The sequence below is a fragment of the Onychostruthus taczanowskii genome, unplaced genomic scaffold (assembly GCF_017590055.1).
Source record: "Onychostruthus taczanowskii isolate IOZ18803 unplaced genomic scaffold, ASM1759005v1 scaffold25, whole genome shotgun sequence".
Lineage (NCBI taxonomy): Eukaryota > Metazoa > Chordata > Aves > Passeriformes > Passeridae > Onychostruthus > Onychostruthus taczanowskii.
The window spans coordinates 1,828,342-1,846,809 of NW_024499796.1; the positions used below are offsets into that span (position 1 = coordinate 1,828,342).

An 18,468-nucleotide genomic window follows, 5' to 3' on the forward strand; every position below is an offset into this window, starting at 1 on the left:
TCTGAGGGGCTGCACAGTGCCCTGGCACAGCCCAGCCCTGCAGGGCTGTGCTGGGGGAGCCCTTGATGGCCTTGTGCACACAGAGCCTCGATGCTGACTCAGCTGTGGCATTTTTAGGCTTTCCAGGAATAGCTCTCAGCTGTCCTGGCCTTTCCTGAAAAAAGCATGAAGGAGCCCCAGACAGATGGAGTGCCCCATGTGGGTATTCCCTGGGTGCCTCCCTGCAGGGCTGAGCCACCTGGGAGGGGAAACTGAGGCAGGCTGGCCTGCTGGCTCTTGGGGTGTGGGGTGGGGAGGTCACTGATGGCGGTGGCAGGAGCCCAGGGTGAGTTAGGGGAGTTGGAAGCATTTCCAAGCAAGGACTCCTAAAGGAGCATGAGGCCAGCCCAGCTGCTGGCCCACACTGCCAGCACACAGCTCCTGCCCTGGCCAGCACCAGCAGCCACCTGTGACAGAGCACCACAAGCAAAGGTTAATGGTGACATCTGGCATGGTCCTGCAGAGGAATAAAAACCATGCAAAAACCCCCCAGGGTGAATCTGTGTTATTCCAGGTAAGGGGTGGCTGTGCCCACCTTGTCCCACCACAAAGCAAACAGCAGAACAGAGGGAGGGTGGGGCTGTGGAAGGCCCTGGTGTCAGCTGGAGGGGCTGCCTTCCTGCCATGCCCCCAGAGGCCTTATCCACACAGGGGATGTCACTGCCGAAAATGAGTTGAGGAAGGGAGGAATTTGATTCTGCCTCAGAGGACTCTTCTGTTCCTGCCTTCCCCCACTGCAGCAATGCTGTTATCTCTTCTTTTTGAAGAAGTACATTTAAAAAAAAAAAAAAAAAAAGGTGAGGAGGAGCAGCATGTCCCTGCTGGGGGGAAACTGGCAGCCAGGCTGTGCCCTGGGGCAGAGGGTAGCTCCAGGCTGTCCTCTGACACCATCCCCAGCTCCCTTGAAAGGGGCTCATCCAGTCTGATGGCATTGGCCTGGATTGAGGAAGGATCCCAGTGTCCCCAAGGCCACACAGCAAATGGGGCTCTGTCTTGCCCATCCCTAGTGAGTGGCTCAGCTCCAGTGGTGCCACTGCTGTGCTGGCACCTGTGGGGGTGGTGCAGGGAGGCAGGCTCAGCCTGACAAACAGCCCGCCTCGCTCCATCCCTTCCCACATCCTGAGCAGTAACTTTCAAAAACACCAATCTGTGCTCTTTGAGGACACGTGGGGGGAAGGGAAGAGGAGGTTTGCAAAATTGTTGAGGCTCAAATTGCTCTTTAAGCCTCTAAGAATGACTCCACACTTCTCCCACACACCTTTGCATTGAAATAAGTGAGGGGGAAGCTTGTCCTCTGTGGCATCAGCTACTGCTTGTATTACACACTGCTTTTTGTATTACATACTGCTTTTTGTATTACATACTGCTTTTTGTATTACACACTGCTTTTTGTATTACACGCTGCTCTGGGTTTTTTTTTTTTTTTTTTAAAGGCTGTACATTGCATGAAAAAAGAGGCAGGCCCTGAAATAACCCAGATGCCCACTTTGGCACTTAAGGCACTTTCCTGTCTCTCCCCACCTTGGAACAGGGTGTGCAGGACCTGGCTGTGCCACTGGAGCGGGTTGGTGACAAGTGCTGCTGCAGAGGACCCTGCTCCCCTCAGGGCCTGTCCCCAGTCAAGCAGGGTGTCCTCTGTGCTCTGGGAAAGGCTCTGGCAGGGCTGGGCAGGAGCTGGAGGCAGCAGGCAGCCATGAAGAGCAAGGGATTGTGCTGTAGCCTTGGCAATCACACACAGGCCAACGGTTTAATGAACTCCAGCTCTTTACATCAAAGCTGCTGGGAAGTGTGGAGTGTGCCAGCTGCTGCAGAGCCTCTCACTGCTCTGTTTGCTGGAGAGGCTGCTGTGCCACAGAGGTCACTCAGCCACCGAGGGCTCCCAGGGGGGGTTGTTACTTGCCTCCTGGAGGAGAGGCTAAGAGGGTATTTACTTTTCCCACTTGGACTTTGATTGCTCACTGGTGTTGATTTTTCCTTTTGCAAAGAAAGCCAGGAGGGGTGGGGGCTGCTGGGTTTCTGTAGGTGTCAGCAGTGCAGGGGATCAAGTGGCAGTGAGCACAGAATGGCACTGCTTGTACCCGCTGCTCTGGGACACAGAGATGCTTCTCTTGGTCCAATATAATGGAGTGATTCAGCTCTGCAGAGCCTCCTGCTCCTCTCCTCCCCCCTGCTGTGGCTCTGCCCTTGTTCAGCCGGAGAGGGGCAGGTCCATCATGTGCCTGTACCCCCATGGGGCTGTCCCTTCCCTGCACCTCCAGCTGCACACACAGCTCTTGCCCTGTGGAAGGGTTGTGCATGCAAAGGTAGACTTTTGGTTTTTTTCATTCCCTCCTTGTACCTGAGTTGAACTCATGCAGGGAGCTGGCTGTAATTTCCAGCTGACCTTTCTTTTGGCAGCTTGTGAGTTAGCTTGAAGGCGCTGCAGGGATTTCCTGGCAGCTCCACACGCTTCCTCTGCTGGCAGATTTCGTGCACAAAGAGCATAAAAGGGGCAGCTGTGCATCACCTCTTCCCTAGGGTGGTTCTCTGCCGGCATGGCACAACACCTTCATGGCCAGCAGTTGGCACAGGGTAACAATCCTGGCTCCCAGCTGAATTAAAAAATCCTGGTGACCTGACTAAGCAGAATTGTGAGACTTGTGCAGTTTGTTCTGAGCGAGCAGGAGGTCTCAGAGCAGCAGGTGATGTTCCTGGACAGCCCCTGCCCAGGTGAGAGCAGCAGGGTGTCCATAGCAGTGGTGAGCCACTGCAGATGCTCTGGTGCTAGCTCCTGGCCACACTGTGCTGCTGGGTTCAGGAGCAGTAGCTGCACAGGAAAGCCACACTGAGGGATCTGCAGTTGCCTTGGGTCACAGCCGCTTCCTCAGCGCTTCCCAATTTCTTGCCTCAGTAGACCAGTTAATCCTCTGGGTTTTTTGCAGCATTGCCATACTGCCAGATCCTGCTAATTCATTGAGAATGTCTCTGGAAACTGCTGACACAGAGGTTTATGAGCAGTGGAGCCCTCGCCTCAGTGCTGGGCACTCTGCTGCACCTCCTGTGTTGCAGAAAGGTTGATCTCAGCAGCATTACCAGTGGGAAGGTTGTTCCTGCTGTGTGTTTGTGTGTTTGCAGAGCTGGAGTGAGTTGCTGCCCTGAAAGGGAGCGTGGAGCCTGCTGGGGCTGTGCTCCATCACTGCTATACAGATCAGGAGAGCTCTCCTTGGAGCTGAACACCGAGGCTTTCCTGGCAGCTTTGCTTGTGCTTGCTGGCAGGTTGCTTTTCTGACTCTTGGCTGCTCCCTCTGTGTCACCTGTGCCTGCTGATGGCACGAGCAAATGTGTGCATTTCCCCTCCTTCGTTGCAGTTTGTAATCCCCTGTATTAACTCCATTCACCGGAGGCTGAGTTGAGTCCTGTGCTAAAGCTGCAATGGCTCAGCGTCACCTCAAGTGCCCTGGCACAGACTTAATGCTTCCCTTCTGACAGCTCTGATAGAGCCTCCTGAGAGCTAAAGAGCTCTGGCCCCTTGCTTATATCTAATATTCAGTTTTCTGGCTGCAAAAGATGAGGAGAGAGGGCAGGACAGGGGTGAGCAGGGTGCTGGCTGCTGGGACTGCAGTGAGACTGACATCTCTGTCTGTAGCTGGGGACTTGGGGTCCTGTGGCACAGTGCAGAGCTGGGGCTGCTCATTTCTCCACCCCAAAGTGGAAAACACAAACCTTCTGCTTTCCTGCTCTCTGTCTGGAGAGGAGAGTATGCAAGCTGTGCATCAGCAACACCAGAATCAGTCTAACCCAGCACCTTTGGAGGAGCTTGCCTTCCCCAGGGCCGACTTTAGGCAGCAGGAGGAAAGAGACATATTGCTACAAGTGATGGCACAGGGGCCAGCAGGCACCAGGTACCTTTCTGTACTCCTTGAATTGGCCAACACAGTTAATGCATCACTTGTTAAGTAGCCAGGGAGAAACTGCCATATGGTCTGGCCTGCTGTTCCTCTGCTAGAAGAACCAAAAAATCTGTGTACTCCAAAGGTGCAGCCTGTTCCTGTTCTAGCATCCAGGAGGGAGCAGAGCCTGGCAGGGACTGGTGGGGAGGGACAGGGCTTGGGGCAGGAGCCCCATTTCAGCCACTGCCTGTCTCCTTGTGCCTGGGATGCAGGGACACTTTCCAGGCTCCTAGTGGTGGCTACAGAGCTGATATCATCCTTCTCTTTGGGGGCTGGAGGGAGTGACAAACAGGATTATTCCCTCTTTTGCTGTGTGGGGTGTGGTGAGGCAGAGGTGTGTGCTGTGCCACACACTGTGGTTCCTGGCCTGTAGCCTGCTGTGTGTCACACATCTGGGCTGGTTCTCCCAGCACACCGCAGTGTGAGCCTTCACAGGAGAGGAATAAACCTCATCTGAGTCTGCTGTGTGACCAAGGCACCTCCTGACTGCCTTTGCTATCCTGGAGGTCCTGGTTTTGTTGTGGTGGCCGTGACCCTTGTGCAGAGAAGGCTGTGACCACCTGTGACTTCCAGACAGGGACCCTGGGGCTGGGCCAGCCAGCCTGGGATGAGGATTTGGAAAGTGTCCCCACAGTGGCACTGGTTGGAACGTGCAGCCCAGCAGAGCTGGCCCCACCAGTGCTGTCAGACCGGGCTGTTTGCACAGAAAGCTGCCAGACAGCCCTGGGAAGGGGGGTGGAACACAGCAGGTAGGGCTGTGTCCTTGTTCCTGTGGGGCTGGCTCCTCCTGGGCCCCAGCCCAGCCCTGCTCTTGTGCCAGGCAGAGGCTACTGGAGGACATTTCCCAGCCCTTGGCCTGCAGACAGGGCAGGGTGTGGGTAGGGAGCTTCCCCTTGGTCTGCAGAGATGATGGCTTTGAAGGGCTGGGGATTTCTCTGGCTGCCAGCTCTGCCTGGGCAGGGGCCTGGCAGCACCAGCCAGGGAGGGGTCACTGCTAGGACCAGAGCCCAGACACTTTCAGCAGCTATGGAGGAGTGAACTTGACTTGGATTGTTGATTTAACAGTGTAAATACAGTCCTGTGGTCATTTCAGCCCCAGTGGGTATGATGTTGACAGCTTTCCCATGCACTGTGCTGGTTTGCACTGAGTGCAGGGAAACCTTTGGGTGGGAAGGGACCTTAAAGATCACCTTATTCCACTCCATGTCGTGGGCAGGGACACCTCCCACTGTCCCATGTTGCTCCAAGACCCATCCAGCCTGGCCTCGGGCACTGCCAGGGATCCAGAGGCAGCCACAGCTGCTCTGGGCACCCTGCGCCAGGGCCTGCCCACCCTCCCAGGGAACAATTCCTAATTCCCAATATCCCATCCATCCCTGCCCTCTGGCAGTGGAAGCCATTCCCTGTGTCCTGTCCCTCCATCCCTTGTCCCCAGTCCCTCTGCAGCTCTCCTGGAGCCCCTTCAGGCCCTGGCAGGGGCTCTGAGCTCTCCCTGCAGCCTTCTCCTCTCCAGCTGAGCACCCCCAGCTCTCCCAGCCTGGCTCCAGAGCAGAGGGCTCCAGCCCTGGAGCAGCTCCATGGCCTCCTCTGAATCTCTCCAGCAGCTCCATCTCCTCCCTGTGCTGGCCCCCAAGGCTGAGGCAGCTCTGACTGAGCAGGGCACAGGGGCTGAATCCCCCCTTTCCTGCTGCCCACGCTGGGATCAGCCCAGGGCAGGGGTGTTTCTGGGGCCAGCACACAGGGCTGGGGCACACTGAGCTCATCCACCAACATTGCCAAACCCTTCTCCTCAGGGCTTTCCTCCATCCATTCTCTGCCCAGCCTGTGTTTGTGCTTGGGGTTGCTCTGACCCAGGTGCAGGACTTGCACATGGCCTTGTCAGACTTCCCAAGGCCCTTACAGCCCCTTCAGCCTGGCAGGGTCTCTCTGGAGGGCAACCCAACATCACCAGGGGATCCAGAAGACTTGGCATCAGCCCTCTGGATGAAGGCATTTCTTTTCTGTAAATGAAATGTTCCAGGACTCCTCCACATCCAGTGGTACAAGTGAACAACCCCAGGCCCAGTGTGGAGCAGAGGGGAGCAGCTGAGCCATGAATGAGAGACACCAGACCTATCTCTGCTGGAGTCAGGGACATCTCCAAGGTTCTTCTGCACTATGAGTGTGTTGTTACTGCTCCTCCTATCTGGACTTGAGTTTTTCTCCAGGCTGTCTGGGGCAGCAGCTTCTTTCCCTCCAGGAATTTTTTGGGAGGAAGTTTCCCAAGGCTGTGTGGGGGTGGCCAATCTCTGCTGGCTTGGCTCCTATCAGGAGGACAGGCTGCTGCAGGTACGGCCCCACAGCAGAACCCTGCTAAGCCTGCTGTCTCTGCTGCCTAATGACTTTCTCAAGGTATTTTTAGCTGCACATAAACTTCAGGAAAAGCTTTTTTGCATCCGAGGACACTGTGGCCTTTGTTCTGGCTTCTGGGAATGGGGAGGTGCTGGCTCGGCGTGGCTGCGGTGGCTGGCACAGCCCTGTCTCCTCACAGGGTCTGTGAGCTGCCCCTGTTTGAGGGGTCTCAATGCCCCCTGGAGCAGTGCTGAACCCCTGCTGACCTGCTGTCCCCTGCCCTGGCTGGGGAGTGCTTTGGCAAAGCCTCTGGTTCTGGAGGAGCATGGAAAGGGCAGTTCTTCCCAGGTGTTGGGATGGCCATGGGCCCCCACCATGGCTGCAAACCAGCTCACCTCTGCCTGCTGCCAACAACAGTCTCTGTTGTAAAGTTGAACAGCCTCTGTTCCACTTGCAGATGGAATTAGCACATTAAATGTCTTGGATTGTTGCTTGAAGCTCTCTAGGCTGGAGGGACAGGGGTGATAAGTGCCTTCCCACAGGCTGTGTGTTCCCCTCACTGCTGGGATGCTGGAATTGCACAGGGGATGCAGCTGTGGGGTGGCTCTGGACACTCTACGTGATGCTGCATCTCCCCTGCTGTGATCTGGGCATCTGTTCAAGGCTTGTGAGTGGCTGGTGAGACACACATTGCCCTGTGTCACCAGTACAGCCACTGCAAGTGTCCCTTGCAGGGAGCTGAGCTGGTATTTGCTCCTGTTTTCCATGGCAGGAATACCTGGATGTTGGCCCAAGGTCAGTCTGTGCCCTGCCCATGCTCACAGGGAAGCTGGGACAAGGGAAATCGCAGATTTCCCCTATTATAGCAAGATTAGTCAGCATTTGGAAGTAGAAACTCAGCCTTTCAGAGCAAAGTTGCCAGCTGGAGAGTTTAGAAGCAGTTGCCACCTCCCTTCCCATTGTAAGGGTACTTGGTTTGGGATTTGTCAACTTTCCACCAGGCAGCAGGCAGAAGACAGAAATGGTTTTGTAATTCCAAATTGCAAATGGACCCTTTGCTGTGCCTGTGCTGAGGAGCCTCTGCCAGGAGAAGCAAGAAGGAGCCCAGGTTGCTGCTAAATATCTGCCTTTCCTCCTGGTGCAGAGGGAGGCAGGCAGGACCCAAGCTCACCTGTGGGCTCTGCTGCCTTGTCACTCTGCCAGGCACTCTAGATCATGCCTGTGCTTTCACAGGAGTCTCCTATCTCCGTCAGGACCACTGGCTTTTCTTCATCTTCATTTTGTTAACCTTTGTCTGTGAAATAGCCCTGTCACTGAACTCCTTTCTGTACCAGTGGGTGCCTTGGAATGCCCACTCTGGGATACTGAGGATGCCTAAAGATGCTTCTCCCTCTTGGGGGAAGGAGAGAGTGGGCTGGAAGGAGCAGGTCTGAAAACAAGAGTTATTCTTAGTCACCTGCAGCATTTTCCTGCTCCATGGAGTGGAGAGCAGGGCTCAGTGTGCTTCCCTGGCTCCCTGCTCAGCTCAGGACTGGGGTCAGGGCTCTGTGGCCATGAGCCAGGCACTGCTGTGATGCCCTTGGTCTGTGTGAACTGTGGCAGGACACAGCTTCAGTCTGGGGCCTGGGACCCTTCAGGCTGGTCTGGGAACTCCTCTCTGGCTGCAAAGAGCAGGAAGGGCCTTTTCCAGGCTCATGGGCAGCTTGCTGCAGGCAGGAGCTGCAGGAGGGATTTGCAGGCTGTTCAGTGGGTCACAGCCAACAGGGCACTTGGGCTTGGTCAGGACCATCAGGCTGGTCTAGGCTCACCTCTGGGCAGTTGCCATCTGGTGACCTGCTCAGAGCTTGGGCTACCTTGCAGAAACTGCCTCAGTGCCAGCGAGTCACACGGTGGCTCTGAGAGCCAAACCACATCCTCTGCAGGTGATGCTGCCCACATTTCTTCCTGAGAGAGTTCATGGCCTTGCTCAGTGATGCTGTGGGAGTTAGAAACTGTGGAAGTGCTCACAGGTTCACTTCCAGCCCACCTTTCTGTTGGTGCACCTGAGCTGGGCAGGATTGGACAGAAATGACTTGTTGGATGGTGCTGCCTGTAACGTAGAATAGGGACTTTCACTTGGTGGAGTCTGTGGGCTCATCCTGAGGGTCCTGGAAAGGCTGTGAACTTTCATGCTCCTAGTAGGAGGCTTGGAATTTACTACCTGCACCTTCATGTGGGGCTCTGCATGTCACACAGCTGAATTCTGGTGGAAATTCTCAGTGGAATTCTCTCAGTGGCCACTACCCTCTGGAACTCCCACCTCCCTCCCTTCTGCAGGGCAGGAACAGCACTTGCTCCTACTCCTTGTCAGGTGCAGAGTCCCTGTACTGAAATGCAGAAGTTGCACAGGACGGTGGATGTATTCCAGTTACCCCTTTGCTTTCTAAAAGTAGGGATAATGGGTGTAAGATCAATGTTGAATGGTGCCTGTTAAAAGACAGAAGCCCTCAGGGCAGCAAACAAGGGCTGGGTTCATGGAGTCGTTCACATTAACCAGGCTTTATCCTGGACTCAACCAGCCAAGGCACCTGCTGCACCTCACCTGGCACCTTACTGAGCCAGGCTGCCCAAGAGGAGCAGGAGAGGCTGTCCCACGGCTGCCTCCGAGCCTGCCCAGCTCTGAGCATCAGCCCTGGCAGCGAGGGAAGAGCCTGGCTTGGTGCCTCCACCTGGTGACAGCGCCGGGTGCTGCATTTTAGCCTACATAATTCGGGTTTGTTTGGGGGACAGGAGGGGAATCTGCAGGGAGGTGTTGGCAATGGGCAAATCCTGCTCCTCTCTGTGAGGCCAGAGTGTACAAATAGACATCTCTGCTGTTCTCCCTTTGAAGGGAGGTGTTCTCCCTTTGCAGGGATCCACGATGAGGCGAGTGTTGGATTGTTTATCCCGCTGTCCCTGCGCTGCGGGGACACACTCACTGTGCCTCGTCCCCATGGGGTGGCTGAGTGAGCAGAGAGGCAGGGATCTAGCTTTTCATAGCATAAATGATGCACCGAGTCCTGCCTGGGCTGCTGTGTCACTGGGGGGGATTTACTCTTCTTTCCCCCACCTCCCCCTTCCATGTAATCCACTTAATCCCCTGACGACAGGACTCGATTACTGTGGCTCTGCAGAGCCAGCGTTGCTAACGGGCAAGCTGCCTCCCCCTGCCTGCAACAACAAAAGCACCAGCCAGAGCTGGGCTTTTGGTACCTCCAGTAATGATCCTGCAAAGCAGAACAAACACAGCTCGATTTACTGGGCATCCAAGCCTCCTCTCAGCTCTGCCACTTTAAAAACAAAACCTCTTGTGTATGCAGGGATTTAACAAATATGGATAAACCTCGGTGGTTTCCTTACTGAAGACAACTTTAGGAGCTGCTGGATCACACTGTGGGTCTAATTCAGCTGTGACACTGCCCTGGAGGGAATCTGGGAGTGTTAGAGGGTGGATGGAGTTGGGGAGTTGGAACCTGTTGTTTTAGCCATGCACTGGATCTTGGCTCTGCCCTGTGCCTCGAGGCTGTTGCAGAGCAGTGGTTGAAGGAAACAAGTGCCGAGGTAAATGTGTGGCAATATTTTTCTGAGCTCCTGTTGTCTCAGCAGCCAGGCTGAGGTATTGCAAGCCTCTTCTTGGGTCCAGGGGTGATGGACCTCTGGTTCCAGTGGCTGAACCCTGTGCAGTCTGTGAAGGGCTTGGTATGTGGCTGAGGGTGCAGTGGCTTGATGCCCACCAGAACTCCCTACCACCTTCAGACAGTGCCTGTGATTTCTCACATCCCCCCTGACTGCCTGACAGGGGGAAGACTTGAGGAAAAATAAACCCACAGCAGCCCTACTCTGTGCCCTGTGTCAATAGCCTGGGATAACCACTTGCTGTGGCACTGGGATCACTTAGAGCCTGCCCTAAATGACCTTATTTACAGCATATCTTCCTACAGAACCTCTCCTGTCCCAAGGAGGGTTGGGTGGCAGCAGGTGCTCCTGTTGGCTCAAGCCTGTTGGATCTGGAGCTGTCCAGTGGCTGTAGGCAGCAGAGCAGGTGGTGTGTGGTTCCCTGGGTGGTGGCCTCTCTCCCCCAGAAGATCACACACTCCAAGGTAACAGCCTCTCAGCCTGTCCCATGTACACTTCACTCTTGTTTCCACAGGGGTCCTGACAGCTGGAGAGCACAACTTTCCCTTCCAGTTCCTGCTGCCAGGTAAGATGTGGCTGAAGGCCCTTCCCTGTAAACCTTGGATTTTGCATACACTTCCAGTTCAGAAACTGGCCTGCCTCAGCCTTATGACATCGTCTTTCTCTCTCAACTCCAGCTTCTGCTCCTACATCATTTGAAGGCCCTTTTGGCAAGGTCCTGCATCAGGTGAAAGCTGTGATAGACACACCTCGCTTCTCCAAGGACTACAAATGCAACAAGATCTTCTACGTTCTCTGCCCTCTCAACCTGAATGACATCCCTGACATCGAGGTAAGAACGAGGAGGGGCATGGCTGGAAATGCCAACACCTCAGCACTTGTCCTGCTGTCTGAGGAGTCACTGAGTGGCTGGACAGCTCTGACTGCGTGCTGTGACTATGCAAGAGCAGGATAAGGACTCCTCATCTCTCCTGCCTTTCTGTCAGTACCTACTCCAGGTGATTTCTGACCCTTGTGTGTGTTGCTCTGAAAGGTTTATGTGAATTTTCAATATGCAGAGAGATATGTTAGCCAACAGCTTCAGGTGCTTGGAGACACTTGGGTCTGGGGAATTTGCTTTGGAGAGGAAAGCAACTAATAGGACAGTAGAGCTGTGGGGCTGGAGAAGTGAGACCTGTTGTCTGTGGCATTGCCATGTTGCTGGTTCTTTGCATCCTCTTAGAAACAAATATTTCTGCTTGCTTGTTTTGAATCCCTTGAGTGTTTTTCCAGAGGTTCTCTGACTCTCTTGAGCCAACACCTTTGTCTCTGCCATCCTGCAGCAGCCCAACACCATGTCCATCACCAAGAAGTTCAACTACAAGCTTGTGAAAAGTGGCAACATCGTCCTGACAGCCACGTCTGACCTGAAGGGCTACATCGTGGGCCAGGCCATCCAGCTCCGCACAGACATTGAGAACAAGTCCGGCCGCGACACCGGCGCTGTGGTGGCCAGCCTGCTCCAGGTGGGTGCCCAGTGGGGCCATTCTCTGGTTTGGCTGCTGCTCCATCCCAGGGAGGTCTTTGTGAAACTGGGGCAGCGAGGAGCCAAATCTCCACCTCTGGTCCTGTCTACCATCCTGGGGAAAGAGGACCTAGAACTTGTCTTCCTTATCCCTGCTGAGTCTGTCACACAACAGTGGGTATTCCTGCTCTGGAACATGCCCCTCAGGTCTGTGCTTGTGCCTATTTGACAAAGCAGTTGGGTGGGGTTGTGTCCTGGCTTACGTTTGTGGGAGACAGAAGACCACCTGCAGCCTCTGAGCCAGCTGTGTTTCCTCCTGTCTGTGTAGAAAGTGGCCTACAAATCCAAGCGCTGGATTTACGACCTGAGGACCATCGCTGAGGTGGAAGGCTCAGGGGTGAAAGCCTGGAAACATGCAGAATGGAAGGAGCAGATCCTGGTTCCAGCACTGCCACAGTCCATTCTGCAGGGCTGCAGCCTCATCCACATTGACTACTACATCCAGGTGAGTTTATCTGCAGTATCCCTGGGCTGGGCCGTGGTTCTGTGCCCCCCTCCCAGGCTGAGCAGTGTGGTCTGGTTGGTCCAGGCATCAGGTGAACCTTCCCACTGCCATGTATAATGAGGATGCCACTGTTTTCCCTTCTCTTCCAGGTCTCTCTCAAGTCTCCAGAGGTTTCTGTCACTCTCCCCATCTACATTGGAAACATTGCTGTGAACAGGGTCCCGCTGAGCCCCTCCCGCTCCATCCAGCACATCCCATCTGTGGTGGTCCCCAGTGCCCCCCCAGAGGAAGAGGAGGCTGCCAGTGGCTATCACCCCATGGACAATGTCTCCATCCCCACCAAAAGCCACTCCCAGCAGCAGCCCTTTAGCTACGCCCCAGGACTGAGCTTCCAGGAGATTCGGGCGGACTCGGAGCAGACGGGCTCCCCAAACCACCCCACACTCTGCCTGTCCACGGGAGCCACTGTCCCCTACTACGCTGAGGGGAACGTGGTGCCTGTCCCCACAGCCAGCTCACTCATCCTGCCCCCGGAGTACAGCACGTGGGGATACCCCTACGGTGAGCAGCGCTCCTGGGATCTGCAGCTGGGGGGAAACAGCTCCTACCAGCAGTCTGTGCTAGCTGTGGACTGCTGGGAATCTGGGGATTCAGTCAGTTTGCTGCAGGCTGCTGTCAGAGGGGATTGTGACATCTCTCTGCCTGATTTAGCCTCTGGAGGAGTCCCCTCATCCAGCTGTAAAAGCCAGCTGTCCTTCCCACATCCACGCCCATGCCTGCCCTGGGCTCTTTGTGAGAGGATCTCCCTGTTCTTAAAAGAGCTTTCAGCCTCCCACTGATAAAAAAACTTCTTGGCTTGTGGTGAGGATGGTGGGAGCATAGCCAGGAAAATGATGTCACTGAAATCTTCTGTCTGACTTGGAGTGGGCCTGCAGCTGGTCTGAAGCTGTGGGGGTGGGAGCTGAGAAAGTGTCCAGGGTGGAGCAGCTCAGGGAAATCCCAGAGTGCTGGATTCCTGCAGCCAGGCTGGGGTGGCAGGCCCAGCAGTGTGTGCTGGATTCCTGCAGCCAGGCTGGGGTGGCAGGCCCAGCAGTGTGTGCTGCATGCATTTCTGCAGCCAGGCTGGGGTGGCAGGCCCAGCAGTGTGTGCTGCATGCATTTCTGCAGCCAGGCTGGGGTGGCAGGGCCAGCAGTGTGTGTTAGCACACTTGTACCCAAATCAGCCCCTCTCTTTGCACTGGCGTAACTGAACACTCCATGTGTTACTTCAGGCCTGGGTTTGGGCACACAGAGCACGAGTGATCTGGATGTGCTGGAAGATAGGAGGATGCTTGGGAAAGAAAGAGAGGAAGAGAACAGGAGTGTGAGGTGGTGATTTTAACCTCCATGGGCATCAGAGCAGGGATGGGACTGACTGGCTCAACTCCTACAAACCCCCTGTACCTCAGCTGGGCAGGCAGTGGGGCCCTGGCAAGGAGTGTGTGTTGGTGGGTTGCTCCGCTCTGCACTGGGTTACACAGACTGGGGTGAAGGGAACCTCCCAAACGCCCACCATAACCTCTCTCATTCTTCCTTTTCCCCACAGAGGCACCTCCATCCTACGAGCAGAGCTGCAGCAGTGCCAACTCCAGCATCAGCAATGGCAATTAGCCCTCCCCTGCTCCGACCCCACCAGTGCTGCCCACCCTGGCACCACGGGGCACCCGCCTGTGGCAAAGTCTGGTACAGCACAAGGCGTCTTCTTGTCTCTCTGGCTGCTTTGGGGGGGAACTGCCACATCCCAGCCTGGGCTTTTTAAGTCTTTTTCTAGGGAGGGGGTAAAAAACCAAAAAGGGCAGCCAGAGCAGCCTGCATGTGTGTAGGAGAGGTCTGGGAAACTGAACAGTCTCCCGCTGCTGCACCAAGTGCTGGAGAGCTGGATGTGGCCCTGGGCCCTGGGCAGCAGCCTGTTCCAGTACTGTAGTCAACACTAACTGCTTTACTATCAAAGCACCTGCAATGCCTTACCTGAAACGCTCCTGACTTGGCACAGCTCCACTCTAAGGGAAGGCTGGGCTGTGTGGACTTGCTCTCCTCTTTTAGGGGCTGTGTGCTCTCCACAAATGGTTTTGACAGCCCTTCCTCCTTGTCCTCAGAGGTCCTAAGGGTAGCAGGAGGTTTCTTGGAGTAAGCAGGTTCGGAAGGTCAGGGACTTAAAAAAAGCCAAAAGCACAAGCCCTCGCTGTACCTGAGCTGTGGGGGAGTGACTGGCAGTGTGAGTGGCCATGGGCACGGGGGGGCTCGTGGGGGCACTTGCTGATGAGCCCTGGTGAGCTCTGGGGAAGATCCTGCTGTAGGATGGGGTGCCCTTTTCCAGCACGGCTGGCTTTTCCCCACAGAGCCCTGTGGGACACAGCCCACCCTTGCTCACTGCTGGGCCCGGGCACGCAGGACAGCAGCACTGCTCCCTCTGCAGCAGGGGCACCACACTCCATGTCCCTGCAGGGTGCCCTCTCCTCCCAGGCTGCAGTTATGTGACCATCAATCACAAAAGTCTGTCTGATGCTACCTCTGAGTCTGCCCGGGGGCCCTGCCCGTGGGATCCCTCTCCGTGGGGCTGTCCCTGGGAATGGCTGTGCCTGCCCAGGCAGCCCACAAGGTGTTGGGTGCTGGGCCAGGGCCCTGTGGTGGCACTGGTTTGCTGTGTGTCCCCTGGGCCTGAGCAGAATGTGACAATCAACATGGCCCGTGTGGGAGCTGCAGCCTCCGCTGCACCCAGCAGTCGGGGGATCGAGCTGGGTTTTCTCGACATTTTTCTTTTGTGCTTTTTCCCCCCACACACCTTGTTTAGATTGTTTAGCATTGACTGCCCAAGCTGAGGAAACCACAAGCCACGTCCCTCAGAGCCACAGGTGCCCAGCCAGGCTGCAGTTGTGGCCTCCAGACCTTTGGCACCTCAGAGCTGTCCCCACATGGCCCAGACTGGGCAGGCAATACCTGACAGACCTTTAGGAGCATTTCCAGCCGCTGCCTCCTTGCTCAGCCACCTCTGCACACCCTTCAGGCAGCTGGGACAGGCCCTGCTTTGCACTCTTTCTTTGCAAATGCTTTTTTATTTTTTTTAAGCATTGAACTGCTTTAAGGGTAGTGTAGCAAAGGTGCCATTCTGAGCAGTGCTGGCACAACATGCACCAATGATGGTAGAGTGATTGTCATTGTCCCTGAATATATATAAATATATATATATATGAGATGAAGTTGTTTTTAATGATTGAATTCAGAAATACAAATTTTAATGCTGTATTTAATAAATTATTCTATGAGAAATGCTGTGCTTTTTCATCCATTTCTGATGCTATCCATGTGCCTGTTCATGCCAAATCAGGAATGCACCTTGCTGATTTCTTACAAAATGAAGTTTTTTTGCTCTCACCAGGAAGGGTGGTGAACTCTGCCAAGGCAGCTTGGGGAAAACAAACACAGTGTGGCCTGACCACAGTGCCAGGCTCTTAATTCCACATGGCTGGAGGGAATTTGGCCACACGTGGGATTGGCTCTGGAGAGAGCAGCCACTGCACTGCTGCATCCCAGGCCCTGTGTCCTGAAGCCAGGATTTGTCCAAGTGGCCCAGGAGTCCTGGGCAGTGCTCACTGCTGGCAGGGGAGGAGGGGGAGAGCAGAGACTGCCTTTAGGAGGATTGAATTGGCATAGCCACAGTTTGGCTGGAAAGGCTGGAGACCACCAGCCCCAGCCCTCTCCTAAAGAGCCATTTGGAATAAACTTATTCAAAGAGGAAGAAGGCTCCTCCCCACAACCCACTTTGGTCATCCCATGGCTGAAGCATGCCAGTGTTGCCTAAATGTTGTCACTGCAGGTAGCCTGGGGTGTGATCTGTGTCTCAGACACAAAGATCCTTCTTCATTCTCTTCTCAGCTTATGCTTCTGCCCAGCTCCCATGGTTCAGACTCTCCTTTGTCGGGTGGTCCAGCCTGCCATGAGCAGCACTCTTCATCCACAATGGGCCAAAGGCAGGTACAGCTCTTCCCCAGTGCTCTTCCTCTTCCTCCCACTTGGCTGAACCTGTCTTGCCTGGCTCAGTCTGCAGGTCCTGTGGCCTTCCTTGCTGTTGGCTGTGCAAATCCTTGAACCCAAATCCCTTCCACACCCCTGGAAAAATTCCTATGAGCTGTCAATGCTTCTGGACCTGCTGGGTTGGGCTGCAGGCTGCTGACCCAGCCAGGCTCTGGGAGAGGCAGGCAGGGCTGGGAGCAGGACTGGTCTCCCAGCTCCTTCTCCATCCCTGGGGCTGAGCTGCTGCTGATGTGTCCAGCCCATGTTCCTTGGCTGGAAAATGTGATTTCTCTTTGGTTGCTGTGGCCAGAGCCACTGGGCTGTTTTTCCAGATTCCCAGCCAGGATCTGTCCTCCTTGTTCCACCTTTGTTTTGGGAATGTCCTTGTTCCACCTTTGTTTGGGAATGGCCCATCCATGGTGGAGGCTTTGGAGGAGGGAGCCCTCACCCAAGGCCGTGCCCTGTCTGTGCAGTGCTCCTGTGCACCTCAGCTCGCTCTCCCAAATTATATTTGCTACAAACTGGTCTTTGGGCCTCTTGCTGTACACTTTGCAAAGCAAGGAGCAAATGGGGGCACTCTTGTCTGGTGAGGAGTTCCATCACCACCAGCTGCTGTGGAGGGAGCAGGAAGGAGCTGGAGCTACACCTCAGGGTGGGCTTCATCCTTTTGGAGGCCAGGGCTGCTCCCCAGCCCAGCTGCTGTGCAGGGGCCCCTGTCAGCCCTGTGAGGTGGCTCTGGCCAGGGTGCAGCAGGGTGCACCCAGAGCTGGCTCTGAGCAGCCTCATTGTGCAGGAGAATTGACATAACAAGTGACAATCAGTGCTTTCCAACCCTCCTGCCCTGCCTTGGCTGTGCAGAGAAGTGAAACCTGTCACAAAGAGCCTGGCTGATGTTTTATGGAGCCCTTTGAAATGGGCCAGGACTGCAGGATGGAGGGGCTGGTTCACCTCTCCTTGAGCCCCCCTGCAGGGGTGGCCCCAGGGCACTGTCAGCAGGTCCCTGGGGAGGGCTTTGGATGTGGGGCAAACCCAGTATTTGGGGTTGAGTTTGGACTCACCCTCTCCAGAGAGGATCACCCCCTCTGTCCTCTGTCCACAGCCTCTCTGGCTTCCACCTCTTGGGGAGCTCCTTTAGGCCCTTGATCACCACTTCCTCCTCTTGCTAAACACTGAAATAAAGAGGAAAAGCCAATTTTTCTGATCACAGCTCTGGGGAAAGAACTCCAGCATGTAGGGATTCATTCAAATTCCTGGCTCAGATCTTTGAAGAAATTGTTTTTGAGTTTGTTTGAAATGGGGAAGGGGAGCAGTGGGGCACGAGAGAAGGTTGTGAGTTAATTGTTTCCAAACTCAGTGTTCAATGGAAAACACCAAAAATATCATCAGTTCTTTTTCTTTTTTTTTCCCTGCTGCTTTTATGTACTTCATGGTTTTGTTCTTTTCCTACTCTCCACACGTTTCACCTCCATATCTTTGGTATTTTCAATGTTGTGTCCTAAACTTTGCTTTGGCATCTGCTGTCCCGCTGCCTGCAGGAGATGGGGGAAGGGGAGCTGGGGGATGCAAAGGCTCTTCTTTCTTTTGGACAATTATTCTTTTTTAGCTTTCCACTGAATTTCCAGGAGTTTTGTAAAAATAAATATTTTCTGCTAGGATGTTTTCCTGTTAAGCCAGCACAAGACAGGACATACAGGGTGTTCTAGGCTCCATTTGGGTTTTATTCTATATTTTAAAATATTTGCAACTATCTGCAACAAGAATATCCCATCCCTCCTCCCCAAGAGAGACTGGCGGGGTAAAACCCACAAAACTTGTGCCCATTCTTGTACCACTACTCATGGCTGTAATTCTTTATTCCTGTGGTTCTCTTTACAGATTTTGGGGTTTTATACAAAAATTTGTGATGGCTCTGTACAACCTAAGACTTCTGTGCAATTTATAACTGGGTTTTGAAATGTAAACTCGCAGTTTTCCATGTTTACCACAGCTTCTGGGGAGTATTTTTGTCCTGGGTTTTAACCCCCCAAATGTAAAGAACTGGAAAAATGTAAATAAAGATGATCTTTTTTAAGACCAAGGGTGGTTTGCTCTGGGTATGTGATGATCATAAATGATACCTCAGCTGTCTGGATGCTGAGAGCTGATGGTGAGAAGTGGTTCAGGGCTGTCAGTGGAGGCATCCCCCCTGGAGCTGGAGCTTGGAACCTGGTTTAGAAATGAGGTTAAAGCAAAGCCATGGCTCCTGCAGCTCGGCAGGGGGAATGGCTGGGGTGGGAGGGCCCTGCTGGGCTGAAGGAGCTGTTGCTCGCTCTCATGGTAAATCACAGAATCATGGAAGATCCTGAGCAGGAAGGGACCCCAAGGATCACCCAGCCCAGCCCCTGTCCCTGCCCAGACCCCCCAACAAGCCCACCCTGGGCATCCCTGGCAGCGCTGTCCAAAGGCTCCTGGAGCTC

General features: G+C 54.6%; 1 protein-coding gene across 1 annotated transcript in view; it reads left to right on the forward strand.

Annotated features, from left to right (window-relative positions):
• Positions 1-18,089, forward strand: part of ARRDC1 (arrestin domain containing 1) — a 38,050-nt gene extending 19,961 nt beyond the window's left edge. The window contains exons 3-8 of the mRNA XM_041406881.1: positions 10,468-10,518; positions 10,631-10,785; positions 11,276-11,458; positions 11,786-11,962; positions 12,112-12,523; positions 13,548-18,089. Coding sequence (XP_041262815.1) covers positions 10,468-10,518; positions 10,631-10,785; positions 11,276-11,458; positions 11,786-11,962; positions 12,112-12,523; positions 13,548-13,612 — 1,043 coding nt within the window. The 3' untranslated portion in view covers positions 13,613-18,089. The remainder of the gene's footprint in view (positions 1-10,467; positions 10,519-10,630; positions 10,786-11,275; positions 11,459-11,785; positions 11,963-12,111; positions 12,524-13,547) is intronic.
• Positions 18,090-18,468: the final 379 nt, after the last annotated feature.